Source organism: Triturus cristatus, chromosome 6 (genome assembly GCF_964204655.1).
Source record: "Triturus cristatus chromosome 6, aTriCri1.1, whole genome shotgun sequence".
Lineage (NCBI taxonomy): Eukaryota > Metazoa > Chordata > Amphibia > Caudata > Salamandridae > Triturus > Triturus cristatus.
Window position 1 is genome coordinate 8,456,368 of NC_140589.1, and position 14,845 is coordinate 8,471,212.

Here is a 14,845-nt window from a genome sequence, read left to right on the forward strand (position 1 = left end):
CAAGATTTTTTTGTTCAAGTCTGCAGATTATACAGCAGATGATAGATTATGCGGCAAATGGATAATTATGCGAAAATCAGTGAACCAAACAGTCACATAATTCCAGTGGCCTTGCTCATACCTCTTGACTAGGTCTGGAAGTGCTCCTCAGTGGTTCCTTCTTTTTTTGTCTCATGGAGTTTATAGTTTAACTTCTGTATAGATGAGGAAGACAATACCTGAGGTTACAACTCCACAACACAGACTACCATACCACATACTTACACACACATAATCCCACTCTACATAATTCCTATACACTAAGTACCTCATACTTTCTATCCACATAATTCCACTACACACAACAAACATTCACTCCACTCCAAAAAATATTAGTAAAAATCTTTTACATTTACAAACACCAATAGCTCTAACTCTCGCAAATGCGACACCTATTACATTGCAAATGCTTCTTTAACTACTAGTCGCGTTTGCAGAGTGGTAGAGAAAGGGGGCTGGGCCTCTGACCAGCGCTCAGGAATTCCACTGCAAAAGACTTACAGGAAGGACCAGGACGGCTTCTTGGCCCCTAAAGTCCCTCAGGAGTAAAGTGAACTTCATACCCCAACCCATATTGTGCCAGGAGGCACATTTGCAGAGTGCTGGAGAAAGGGGGCGAGGCCTCCGAAGACTTCCTAGCAATACCACTGTGGGACTTACTGGAGGTAATAGGAGGGGTAGTTGGCCCCCAGTACAACCTTAGGGGCCAACTACCCTCCTATTACCTCCAGTAACTCCCATACAGCAGCAATGCTAAGTTCTCAAAGCATGCCACGCCCCCTTAGCCCACCAGTCTGCAAATGCGCTCCCAGGTGCGCTCTTAGATGGGGATTGAAGTCCCCTTTGCTGCTGGGGGTTGTTAGGGGCTGACTAGCCTACCTGACAACTCCAGTAAGCCCCAGATAGTGGGATTGCTGAGAGTGGACACAGGCCACGCCCCCTTTCTCCACCACTCAGCAAATGCACCTCCTGGCATGCTCTTGGTTGGGGTATGAAGTCCCCTTGCCTCCTGAGGGTCCCTGGGGGTCAACTAGCCCACCAGGTACCTCCAATAAGCGCCACACTGCTGGATTGCAGAGAGGTGGTCCGAGGCCACGCCCCCCTTTCACACTACTCTACAAACATGCCTCCTGGGGCACTGCTGCTCAGGGGATAAAGTCCACTTGTATCCTGGGGACCCCTTTTTAAAAAGAAAATGGGAAAAAAAACGGGAAGGGGGCTGCGCGGCCCCCCCTCCCTAGGCCGATTTCGTCCCCGGGGACCCCATCCCCCAGGTCCCGGCTATTTATTTTTTTTAACTGACGGTATGGGGGCTGCGTGGCCCCCTCGCAGGCTACTCCTGGCCCCAGGGACCCCATCCCTCAGGACCGGCCCATTGCGTTGGAGACCGTGGGGAGAGTCCCAATGCCCCCACGGTCTCTGCCGGCTCCCCGCCTCCAGCGGGAGTAGGCATTGCTTTTGAGCAAGGGGAGCTGCTGACATGCAGCTCCCTTGCTCAAAAGCAACCTTGCTTTGCTTTGTTGAAGCGAGAGCAGGTTTCCTATGGAAACTAGGTCCCAACTTTAATTACCTACTGGGCACTGCTAGTAGGATATATATATTCACCGAAGAACAAAAGTATATTTTTACTACAGCGTTCCCCCTTTCTCATGTAGTACAAGATTTTTTCAGACAGCATCACAAGTGAGTATTCCATTTGGAATGTGGAATAAATGAAGTTCAGATATATTTTGTAAAATGCTATAATCAGGTGATATTTTCAATGATATTTAGTCCATCTAGACGCAGTGATTTTAAACAGTACATCCAGATGTTTTTTCCGGAGTACAGTAGTTCTTCCTTAAAGACATGTTCCCCGGGGTAAAATCTTCAAAATCTGATAGCTAATATTTATTAAATGTCATAGGTAACATAAAAGTGGGTTGCATGTTGAATTTATATCCCTTGACACCCCATCTTAAGCACTATAGTAAAAAAAAATCTTTTAGGTATCATTAATTCTGGCTGTGATAAGGGCAAACAACAACAATCTGACAGAACTACAAAATAACCAATAATGCTATGCAAGACAGCAAAAGCTCTCTGGAAGTTGTGTACTACTGAAACGTATACACCCTTCAGTGGCACCTTCAAAAGACTTTGAAGGTGCCACTGCCTGCTTCAAGCGCGAGCGCTACTACCGCCCTGTTCTTTTTAAAAACTGGGTTGCTATTTGAATCTGACAGTCACTAACTACTTTGATGCACTTAGATCTTTTTAAAATTGAATCGCACTCACCGCGCCGATACCCGCTGTCACACCGGCTCACTCGCTTCCTGGTGGAAACGCAACGAGCGCCAATCAGCGAAGAGGAGAGGGGCTAAGGCTGACTAGGGATACAAATGCCAACAGCTGCGCGGGAGCGCAGCGGATGTGCGCAGCGGGCGCGCCAGCGGCGCACCAAAGGCAAGCCCATCTGCGGCCGACCAGGGCAAGGGGCAAGCCAATATGCTCAAAACACTATCTACTCCACGGCCAAACTAAAATCACTCCACTCCAACGAACTAGCAATCGACGAGTGCTGTCTGGCTAACATTGCCACGAACGGGATAATGGCAAAAAGATCCTCATTTCCCAAACTCCGTGATCCCACACACCAGAGTAAGAGACCGAACATCAAGGCCACAAACAGGGAACACCCCTAATAGTTATTTATCTAAATACCCGCTCCATGGTCAAACACCAACTAGAAATACATAATCTACTGGCGACCGAAAAACCAGATATCCTACTGTTAACAGAAACCTGTTTAACACAGGACTCCTCCCCTGATATCCTAGCAGCTCTACCCGTCGACTACTACATCCTGCAAGCTAACCACCATCAGGGAAAAACAGGAGGGGGAGTGCCAGCTATAATACATCAAGATTTACAATTCTCAGCACTTACTCCCCTCGACCTACCACAAGTAGACAATCTAGTGATTAAACTAGAGTCCGATTCCGCCCCGCTAGTCTGTGTCATACTCTACAGACCACCCCAGAGCATGCCACAGTTCCCGCAGCTTTTCAGTGACCAGATGACACATATCACAACAAACCACACGAAAATACTAATGATTGGTGATCTTAACTACTGGGCTAACGACCCAGCAGGTGGACCTCACTCAGCGGAACTAACTGATCTACTTACAGGACTAAACCTCCGTTAGCATATCACTTCCGCCACTCACATTAAAGGACATACATTAGACCAGTTATGGTCCACAAACCTGACCATAACAAACCCAGATGTCACCCCTTGTATTTGGTCAGATCACTACCTCATAAGATTTTCTATAAACAGCCTTACTAAACCTAAAATACCTCTACCTGAACCTGGATACTTTAGGAGCTGGAACACCATCGACAAAGCCCAATTCCTCGAAACCCTGGCCAATACAATTCCCATTAGCCACTCCTCTATAGATAAGAGTTAGGAAAACCTGTCGGAATGGCTCTTGACAGCCAGCAATAAACATGCCTCACTTAGGAAGCAACAGCGAGCACGTCGTCACGAAGCCCAGAAATGGTTTTCCGACGATCTAAAAAAGTTAAAACTTGCTCTGCGCCAAGCAGAAAGGAAATGGAGAAGCAAATACTCACCTGACGATAAAAGCGTTTTTCTAATAGCCCTAAAAACTTATAAAAAAATGATTCTGACCACAAAGGCAGAATACTTCTCACTCAAAATCTTCACCTCCAAAAATCAATCAAAGGACATTTTCTCAATAATTAACAACCTATCAGACCCTGACCGAGTGACCTTAAAAAAACCACACCTTCGCAATCCTTATGCGACTCCCTGAATAACTTCTTCATTTACAAAATCAAGATTATTAAAGCAAGCGTCCCCACTTGCACAAAGGCCACTTGTCAAAACAAACCAAAAAACATACAAAGGCTAGAACAAATCCCTATGATAAGCCAAGAAGTTTTTTCAGATCTACTGACCAAAGTTAAATCTGGCTCTCCTCTGGACTGTTGTCCCCCTTGGATCTTGAAAGAAGCCTTTACGGCCTGCCCAGAGCCAGCCATGGTCCTCTTAAACAAATCGCTATCCCAGGGACACGTACCTGATGCCTTCAAAGAGGAGTTTGTCATCCCCCTCCTGAAGAAGCCAGGAGCAGATCCCGGAACTCTCACCAACTACCGACCTATTTCACTGCTTCCCTACACGGCCAAACTACTTGAAGCCCACGTAGCCAAAAGCCTATCCACCTTTCTAGAGCAGTCAGACTACCTGGACCCTCATCAAGCAGGGTTCCGGCCAGCTCACTCCACAGAATTAGTGGTATTGTCAGGCCTGGACTCTGTGAGAGAAAGCGGACGGAGGCTCCTCCCAAGCCCTGGTGCTGCTGGATCTTTCTGCCGCCTTTGACACCGTCGACCAAAACATCCTGGTCGACCGTGTCAGGGATGCAGGAATCCAAGGATCGGCCCTTGAATGGATAAACTCCTTTCTTACAAACCGTTATCAAGCGGTCCGCCTGGGAAACTTCACAACCCCCAAGATTAAGAACACTTGTGGTGTTCCCCAGGGCTCCTCCCTCTCCCCGCATTTATTTAATTTATACCTCCTCCCCCTGACCCACGCACTAAAAGAAAGGAAAGTCCAGACCTTCAATTATGCAGATGATTTTCAACTGATACTGCCGATCAATGACTCTCCAACCACCGTTCTCGAATTCCAGAGAACGTTGCTGTTCATCCGCAACTGGATAAACAGCAACCACCTCAAGTTAAATCCAGACAAAACAGAAGTGATTCTCGCAGGAGGCTCATTGAACCCCTGGAGCTCCCACTTCTGGCCTAAAGAACTGGGACAGCCCTCGTCCCCTCTACATCTGCAAAAACCTTGGGTGTCATAATCAATAAAGACCTCACCATGAAAAACCAAATTGGGTCCGTGATCTTAACATGTTGCTTCCAACTAAGGAAAATAAGAAAAATCAGTAGGTTCCTCACTCAGGAAGCAAAAACACAGGCAGTTCTCGCTATGGTGATATCCCACATTGATTAGGTCAACTCTCTTTACCTTGGCATCCCGGCCTACCTCACCCACCACCTTCAAATGGTTCAAAACCAGGCGGCCAGACTGATCTTTCAAGCAAACAGGCATCAACATATCACTCCTCTTCTTAAAAGACTACATTGGCTTCCAATACCCCAGAGATGCGCCTTTAAGGTAGGATGCATCATCTTCAAATCCCTGAATAGTAAAAGCCCCAAATTCATCAACAGTTTGATCAACAGATATACTCCTACCCGCAACCTACGATCTGCCCACATGCACCTCCTGAGCACTCGATCTTTCAGGCTAAAACGCGCTGGGGGGGGGGGGGGGGGACAAGGTTTGCCACGCTAGGCCCCAAACTCTGCAACTCTCTGCCACTTGAGATCAGATCCTGCACAAACCTCATGAGCTTCCGCAAACTGCTAGAAACTTGGCTATTTAAACAGGAATACCAGTAACACCTTAGTCTAACACCTTCAGAGCAGTGCCAAGAAACCAACCTGGTGTACGTGCGCTATACAAATAAAGATTAACATAACAGCCCTTGCTACTAAGCCAAGTTAATACTGTAGCTAGAAACCTGCTTCCAATCAGAAAAATGTGCAAAACTAGCAAAGTTAACGAAAGAGTTCACTCTTAGAAAACAAAAATAAGCCCCAATTGACTGATATGAATACCTGTAAACAAAATAATTCTGTGGAAAGTGATTGGATACCTTCAGATACAGTGATAACTATCACTCTGTTAGTTTCTGTGTGATGTCATCTCTAATTGTTTTCACTTAGATACTGGAAAAATCCAGGAAGAATCTATACAGCAAGACCACTGCTCATCAATTGCCAAAAAGTTATTTCCCTTACAAACCTGTGTGGTGCAGCTCCCCACCCACCCTAAATATTCAGTTAATTAAATTTCGCTGAAAGACGCTTGACTAGCGGTCACCTTAAAATCAGACGGGTCTAGCTGAATAAGTATCTAACAAGATGAACTGTCTGTTAAATCATCAATACTTTCCCACTGTAAAAAAAGTAAATGATCTTGTCTCTCTTCTGGCAGCTACTTCTAAACCCTTGCAGATGTTTAGGAGTTACCAAATTAAACAAAACTTTATAGAGTCTTGTGAGGGTCTAGACTAGTTTGTATAAGACTGTTCTTGAAAACCCAGGCAGACTGCTCATGGGGACTTTTCGAATGGCGGCAGGTGGCATCTCTGCAGTGATCCTATTAGACAGTGAGCTGCATGTGATTCTATGGACCATGCCATCCTGGAAAGGCCACAGATCCCAGGCGCTCCCCTCATCCGGATGAAACCCTACTTAGTGGGAGACTTCCAATGGACGACTTCATCCTTTTGCCTCTGCCACCCACATTTCTAGGTAAGGAATTTCCCGGAGATCACTGTTGCCGATCCATTTTAATATTTGTGCTAATAAATTGGCTGATTGCGTCAAGTCACAGAGATTCACTTCTACAATAACTCTGATGGCATTGTTATCCTCCCGGAGAAAGGGACATTGGTCTTTGTGGGATGAGTTACTGGCTAAGACCAGTTTTCTTGTGGTCCAGGCAGGGACCGCCAGGGCCTCAGGCCACGGAGTGAGTGTGCGACTCCATGGCCTTTACTTATGTAGGAGAGTAGGGTCTGCTTTCTATGTTCACCCCCACTTTTTGCTTTTGCTTTACTGGTTTCCGACTTAGATGTGGCTGTGGGCCTGCTAATCAGACCCACAGCCCTGCTGTTCTCTCTCTAAATTACTACTATGTACTTTAGGTGCATAACCCATTTGGATAGGATCACCTTATTGGCCCCTGTACAGTGTACCCTAGGTACCCAGGGCATAGGTGTACCCTAGGCCTACCAGGGGCTGCAGCATGTATTATGCCACCCCTGGCTGGCCTTCCATTATGACTCAACTGGCTGATCACTCAGCTGGGGCAAGGTCGTGTAATCACTCCTTGCTTAGGTATAGTATCCCTATACCTACCTTATATATAGACACATGTGTACCTATCAGTCACTCCTATGGCAGGCCTTAACAATCCTGGAGGCAGAGTGCTTGGTAACATGCGAGATGGTGCTCTAGCATGAGCTGAGCCTGTCTGCAGCTTTCGAAACCAGGTCCTTATAGCTGTTCTATGATATAGCCTACCATATACTCTTAAAGTGCCTTATAATCTTAAACGGTTATGGTAACTATGGTTTGGCTTTATCAAAACATGTTGTGTAAGGTGTCTAACACTGTGGAATAATACCCCCATACCATTTCTGGCCATGAGGATATTATTCCTCCCTTCTAGAGGGAGAAGACATGTGCATACCTACTTACCCGGTTAAAGTTAACTAGAGGGGGCGTGGCCAAGATGGCGGAGTGAGCGGTCGCACTCTCCGTGAGCTCCTGAATCCCCAGGCCCCTGGACCGAGAATTTTAGCAGTATCTCCCCCATATCTGCTGGGAGATCGTGGGGAAAGAAGGGGACTACCGCCGACCCAGCGGTGGGACTCAGTGAGACCCCGAACGATATCGCAGGAGGCCGCGGAAGGCAAGCGCGGGACGGAGCAGCAGGGAGGGGCCGAGAGCCGGAGCCTGCCGACGCGGACCACGGTGCGGAGCCGAAGCACCCCCGAGACTGGGCCGGCGAGAACCTACCCCGATTGACGGAGAAACCGGGAACGGGACTGCCAGAGGACCCTCACGGGGAGAGGTCGACTGAAGACGACGGGAGGCGGCGCCGAGGCCGGGGCCCGGAGCCACTACACGGCGCGGAGCCGGGGGCGCGGCCTACAGGCGGACAACGAGGTGGTGAGCGACAGCGGAGCCCCGCATCGGAGGCCCTGGTGAGGAGGTACTCTGGCGAGATAGCAGAGGAAGGGCGGCAGAGCGGTACAGGGCCCAGTGAGGAGTGCGGAGGAGCGTCGGGGCGAGCGCGGCAGGAGAAGAGGTCGAGGTGCACCCGGCGGCCTGGCCAAGGGCCCAGCACGCATCTGCCTGGGGGAGTCGCCCCTGTATTGCTTAGGGGCAGACAATTCGCCTGCCGGAGCAGCCGGTGAGCCCCGGAGGACTGCAACAGCGGAACCGGGCCCGGATCGGGCGATCTAGGCCCCTGGGAGGACACGTAGCATCTTGCGAGGAACGGCCAGGGGCCTGCGGAGGGCGCCACCTGCGTGGCCGGGGGCCGGGTGGAGGACACTAGTGTATCCGGCGAGACTCGGAGTGGACGGTTCCCCCCCCCCCCTGGCCGGCGCTGTTCCCTGGGAAGGGCTGCAGAGAGAGCAAGTAGGCCCCACGGACTCGCGCTGCCACCCAGGGGTGAGAGGCAGCAGCACCGGGACTGAAGGCCCGAGAGAGGAGCGGGCTGAGGAGGCCCTCCCGCGATGTGTCACGTCAACGGGCCCGAGAGGTGGTAGGTAGGTAAAGCTTTATTCGATATAAATATCATAAAAGCACAACATACAATGATTAAAAAAAGAGGATCAAGTGTACATAAAACATCAGTAGTCGCAAACATCTTAAAAGTTATAAAAACAGTTAAAAACAACATATAAAAGCAGAGAGTAAAGTGCTTGGTTATTTAAAGTTCGTTAGGATACATGGCAGCCGTCGATCTCATAGATGGGTCAGTGCAGTTAGGATGGAATGTTTTTCTTGCGCAGTAGCCAAGCACAGCCCAAATACTTGGCAATGCCGCAGACAATGGTAAGGGACGAAGTATCCGTCTGCAAAATGCGTAGCGCAGTACAGTAGTCACGACATCCCATCATTCTGCAGATCGGACGGAGCCATTTAGCTCTTGGCCTTCGATAATGATGGCAGGCAAATAGGAAATGAGGGATAGACTCACTAGGTGCTGTGCAGCTCGGACAACCAGCAGATGGGAGTGAGGATCCTTTCCAACCAGCAGTCACACAATTAAGGGGGAGGGACCCTAATCTGAATCGTATATACAGGGATCTGTCCAGAGGAGACTGAATGAAGTCGAGATATGGCTCAAGTTTACAAGCGGGCTTATGTTCTAAAAAAACCATACTCAACTTCCCCAGTTTGGGATTGTTCAGTTCTCTTGTATTTACCCAACTCCAATAAGCTTCCTTAAGATCCTGTTTCTGTGGGGGTACCTGAGATACCCAGGAATCTTCGTAGCCAATGGATTTCAGTGTTTGCTTTATGTGGTTGAGCCATTTTAGCCTCCGCCCAGTGTCTGCTGATAGGAGATCATCTAAGCCTGCCGCATATTTAGCGAGTTCAGGGGTCCTCTGCAATCTGGCCCAGAATAGTAAAGGGCGTAGGCGTGTAATGTCCTGGATGGAGTGTCTCCCCAGGTCATGCAACAATGGTTTTAACGGGGATGATACTGGGACGGAGATAAGGTTCCTCATAAATTTGTTCTCAGAGACTACCAAATCGTGAATGTTTTCGTAACCCCAGATTTCGGCCCCATACATGGAGCTAGACAATGCCTGGGCCTCATATACCACAAGAGCCGGTGCCACAGGTCGACTGGTGGAGAGGTGTTGTTCTCTTATAATGGCACCGGAAACCCTCTTGTGGCACAGAAGCATCTTAGTCAAGTGAGCACTCCACTTCATTCCTTTTGCAATGCGTATCCCTAGATAATCAAAGGAGTCTACTATGTCTAGGGGAGTGCCATCGAGGGTAAAAGTGTAACTAAAACGTCTCGGAGAGTTTATAACCATTAATTTAGTTTTTTCAGTATTGATAATGAGCCCATAGGATTTGCAAAAGAGAGCAAATCTATCTAGGTTTCTTTGTAGGCCAGCCGGGGTTTTTGAAATCAGGAGAGTGTCGTCGGCGAACAGGAGGGTGGGGATCTTTTCACCAGCCAGGGCTGGCGCATCGGCAGGGACCTCTCTGAGGAAGTCCACCACCCCATTGATGTATAGAGAAAACAGAGTGGGAGCCAGCACACAGCCCTGGCGTACCCCCCTGTTCACCGCGACACTCCCTGTAAGCTGGCCTTGGGCCCCCCATCTAATATTGGCATGGTTATTTTCATGTAAAAGCTTTAAAAAGGCAAGAATCTCATGGGGAACACCTAGTTGAAATAGGACCTGCCAAAGACGTTGGCGGGGAATTAGGTCGAATGCCGACTTTAAATCAATAAAAGCTAAATATAGGGTACCCTTGCCTAGGACTACCGTTTTCCAATAAATCATAAAAAATCTAAAAACTTGATCCATGGTGCCTACCTTTTGTCTAAAACCTGCTTGAAAGTGTGATAAAACATCCCCATTCTCAATCCAGCATCTCAGTCTCATTAGGAGAACCCTGCCAACTACCTTCTGTATTACATCAATTAGACTGATAGGTCTATAGTTGGCAGGGTCCTCCTTATTACCCTTTTTAAGACAACCACCGCAGCTTTCCAGGACGCGGGTACTATGCAGCCCTTGGCTATGGCATTCATGACGACAACAATGAATGAGGCCCAGGGGATTGGGTCATGTAGGAGGAGGTCACCTGGTATGCCATCAGGCCCGGCCGCCTTACCTGGGGCAATACTTTTAATGGCCAAGATGGTTTCGTGAATCCCAAAGTTAGTCTCCGCTGGGAACTCAACATTGATTGGCGAATCCTCCGCCACCGGCGTGTCAGAGGCAGTCACCCCCTCATATATAGCAGAGAAATGGTCGAACCATTGCAGCTCCGCTATGTGATTGGGGATACTTGTTGATTTGGCCCTTTTGGCTCTATTCAAAATATCCCAGAAGGTTGTAGAATTCCGGTTTAAAGCTGCCTCCTTGAGTTCCTGCCAGTGACTCTCTTCCCAATCCCGTTTGGCATCTTTCAGTGTTCTTGCATAGTCTTGTCTTGCCTTACTGATTAGGTTTCTGTCCTGTTTCCTTAAGGCATGGGACAGAGTAAATCGGGCCCTTCTGCAACCTTTGGAGTACCAAGGGTTCCCGCTCCTTGAGGAGTCCTCCTTGGGGCGGGCTTTCTCCCCCACAATAAAGAAGTCCCCTATTTTACTAATGGTGTCATAATAGAGAGAGGCTATTAGGTGGGGATCATCCATTTTAGTGCTAGCTTCATGGAGTTCAGTGAGTTTCCTGGCTAGGAGCTCCTTGATCAAAGCAAGCTTCTCCTCATGTTGGGAGATCCCATGCCATTTAAGACGTCGACAGCACCCTGCCAGTGACACCTCCTTGGTTGCCATTAGTGGAGATTCGTTGGCCACATTGGGTGTTATCATCCAAGGGTCTTTAGCTTGTAGACATAGTGGATTGTGGTCGCTATCTATTGTATTTTTGACGACCATGTCTATGATGAGCCCCCATGAGTGGATATCAACAAGAATGTAATCGATGCGTGATGGCGAGGATAGTCTGTTGAAAGTAAAGGCGCCACCCTTGTCAGATATAGATCTGCCATTCACCGCACGTAGATTAAATTCTTGAGTGAGTGCATTCAATTGAATGGCCCTTTGTGACCATTTCTTAATCGGTGCAAGTTCCAAAGGCGGGATTCCCCAAGTAAGATCTGAGTTGCTAAGCCCGAGTAGATCTTCTGAGGCTAGGGGCTCAAAAGTACAGTTAAAATCTCCACAGATAATAGTAGTGGAGTTCCGGTCGATATGTGTAAGTTCATGTTCCAGAGCAACCACTGTCTGGGAGATCTGTCCACCCAAAGAACCTCTAGCATAGATGTTGAAGAGATCTAGGGTGGGGCCACCGTGCATGCCTTTTATTGTCAGATGTTGCAAATCCGGAGAAACGTTGTTATGGCACTGAACCTGCCAATTGTGCTTAATATTTATCCACACAAGGAGACCCCCGGAAGGGCGACCTTTCCCTGAGCTTATGGCCGGTAGGAAATGTGTGGAATACCCTGATTTATATAGCGGGGTTGTACTCCATGTCTCTTGGAACGCACATATGTCGAATGTGCCAATAAAATCGTGCCATTCCGGGATCAAAAGCTTTTTGATGAGCCCCGCAACATTCCATGACACAAGATTAAAAAGGGGCATAGGCTTTGCAGGTGGAATAATAGACTGTGTAACCGGAGGCATCTCACAAGACGGGGAGGGCAGGGAAGAGGGGGACAAACTTTCAGGGGCTGCGATGGTGTCATTACGATTTTGGGCCAGTCAATCAACCCTATTCAGGTTGGAATCGTTACTGAAAATCCTCTGTCTACCAGCTGGGAAAGCATTGCTTGGGATCCAAGGCGGAATGCGCCTTATCTGGATGCTAGAGTGGTCCGGGGCCGAGGTGCGATACTCGAGGAGTACCAAATTCTCGGCCAGGGTACTGTTAGAAAGAGTAAGCTCGATGCAATCAAGGTGGCTAGTATGATGGGACAGTCTCTTGGCCTTGGTGATGTCTTCTCGAATGATAGACCTACAGCCCCTAACATGCCTAACCCAGTGTATAGCTTTATTTGTAAGGGAGTCCACATTCTCGTGAGATTGATTGTTGGTGAGTCTTGGTACCCCAGTCATGTATACTACAGTTGGGTTGGACAGTGGACTAGCAAGAGTAATATTGGGTGCAATATCGTCTCCCAGGCATGGGACAGACCTCTGGCTACTGGGCCTCCCTTGTCCAGTTCCTACAGCTAAAGGTGGAGTAAGAGTGGTAGCTTTGTCAGATCTCAGATTATTTACAGCATCCCTATTTGATGGTATACTCCGGCTAGGAAGGGGCATGGTAATCTGGCTATTGGATTTAGTTGTAACGTGGGATTGATCTTTAGCCTTGCGAATGACTGACAAAGGACCTGTTTGGACGGTGGTTTGAGGTGCAAGTGATGTTGGCTCCGCAGGACTACTAGACGTTGCAGGCTGCATAGGAGTTAATAAGACCCTTTTGCTCAATTCCCTGACTATCTTCTTCAGGGATGCTATCTCTGACAATAACTGGTCGATTTTTTGTTCCATCGAAGCCCCATGCAAAACAAAGGTCTGAGCTTCATTAGGGGGCGAGGGACCAGCCGCTTGGCAAGCAGCTGTGTCCTCCTCTAAATCTTCCAGGATGGCGAACCTATTAGTGCAAGTGAGGTCAAGCTGAGTAGCGGAAGAGAGAGATTCGGTATCTGGTGTAAGACCTTGTGTAGCCTGTTTGTCTTCCTGATAGGACTCATGGTTATGGACTATAAATGTACGGGAAGCTGATGCGCTGGAAGGAGCTTCCCTAGCTTTAGTAAACATGCTAGGGATCTTGCGAATGGAAAGACTAGATGGTAAATCATTGGTCGAGTCCCCAATGCTAAGGGGAGCAGAGCTAGAATCCTCTAGTATGACTTGACAATCGTCCACAATAGCTTCAAGCCTATCTAGTATGCAGTTGCCAGCAGCATGGTTGGCTTTTTTTGCTTTCTTCCCCTTTTTGGAAGCATTACCCCCACCTCCTTCCATTGATTTCCTTTTGGCCATGGTAAAGACACAAGGGAAATGGGTGATAACAGCAATGCCACAGACCTGGGAACAGTGTATGATCGAGAAGCAGTATACAACGTCAGTATTTAGTTCAAGTTCTCACAGATGGCAGTGCTGTATAATATATTATGAGCCCAGATTAGTTCTGGGGATGGGAGAGACTCGACAATACAGTACCTTGGTGTGCCAGCTCACAAGTCAGAGGTGTGGCCCGGCCCGGCCTCCTTTGGCCTCTGACGGCCACAGACGGCCCGCCCTCTGCCCGGGCTCAGCCCGGCGCCGCCCGCGCGCGTCCGAGAGGTGAGGTGTGGGCTCGGCGGGGCCCTGGCGGTGGTGGGCTGGTGCCGCCCGATCAACCGACGCAGCAGGAGGGCGGGAGACCAAAGAAGCGTGGAGCGAGCCCCGTGGCCTAGCGACGCCGGCGGGCGGGTGGAGCACCCGAGATAAGGGAGAAGCCGGCCGCCCCCTACCAATGGCGGGCAACAGAAGCAGCAAGAAGGGGGACCGCACTCTCCCGGAGATGCTCAGCAGGAACCACCAGAGGGTGGATAAGGGGCAACCGTCGCCGGGCTCCTCCGGGGGTGCGCAGGAGACGGACGAGAGAGAGCCGCCGGTGACTAGAGCCTTCATGGAGTCACTCTTCAGCTCCCATAGGGATGACTTTCAAACGCTGAAACAGGAGGTCGCTGGGGAGATGCGAGAGGTGCGCAGAGAGGTAGACGGCCTGGGAGAGCAGGTGGCTTCCGTGGAGGGTGCTGGTCAGAGTAGGGACGAGGACATTGAGCAGTTGCAGCAGGAGGTGCTGCGCCTCCGAGACCAGCAGCTCGACCTGCAAGCCCATAATGAAGATCTTGAAAACAGATCCCGGCGGAACAACATTCGGGTCCGGGGAGTTCCGAGCGCGGACGAGGGGTCTGATGTGACCAGCTACCTACAGAACCTGTTCAGGGAGATCTTGGGAGAGGCGACGGACTTCCCCATCCGGATTGACAGAGCACATAGGGTGGGCCCGCCGAGACGCGCGTCGGCACCACCGCCGGATATTCTGGCCTTTCTACCGGACTTTCCACTCAAGGAGCGAATCTTGGCTGAGGCACGGAAGAAGTCGTCCCTGACCTTTCGAGGACACCCAGTGGCTTTGTATCAGGACTTATCTGCCATAACGCTTCAGAAACGCAAAGCTTTCAGGATTGCCACAGACTCTGAGGGAGCACAGCACGCCCTACGCCTGGGGGCACCCCTTCCGACTCATCTTTCGGTGGAATGGCACTCTGCACCAACTACGCTCTCTGCGGGAGACCTGCGGGGTATTGGGCATTCCTGAGACGGAGGAGGATACGGCTACGCCGCGCCGGAGGCGCGTTACCAGAGACGG

At 49.5% G+C, this 14,845-nt stretch overlaps 1 protein-coding gene across 2 annotated transcripts in view; it reads right to left on the minus strand.

The window, feature by feature from the left end:
- The window catches only part of LOC146813628 (uncharacterized), a 109,693-nt gene that overhangs the window by 52,585 nt on the left and 42,263 nt on the right, over positions 1 to 14,845 (minus strand). Inside the window, exon 2 of one of the 2 annotated variants that reach the window (XM_085610101.1) lies at positions 122 to 194. The exons of the other annotated variant lie outside the window; for it this stretch is intronic. Coding sequence (XP_085466227.1) covers positions 122 to 175 — 54 coding nt within the window. The 5' untranslated portion in view covers positions 176 to 194. The remainder of the gene's footprint in view (positions 1 to 121; positions 195 to 14,845) is intronic. 2 annotated transcript variants of the gene reach the window in all.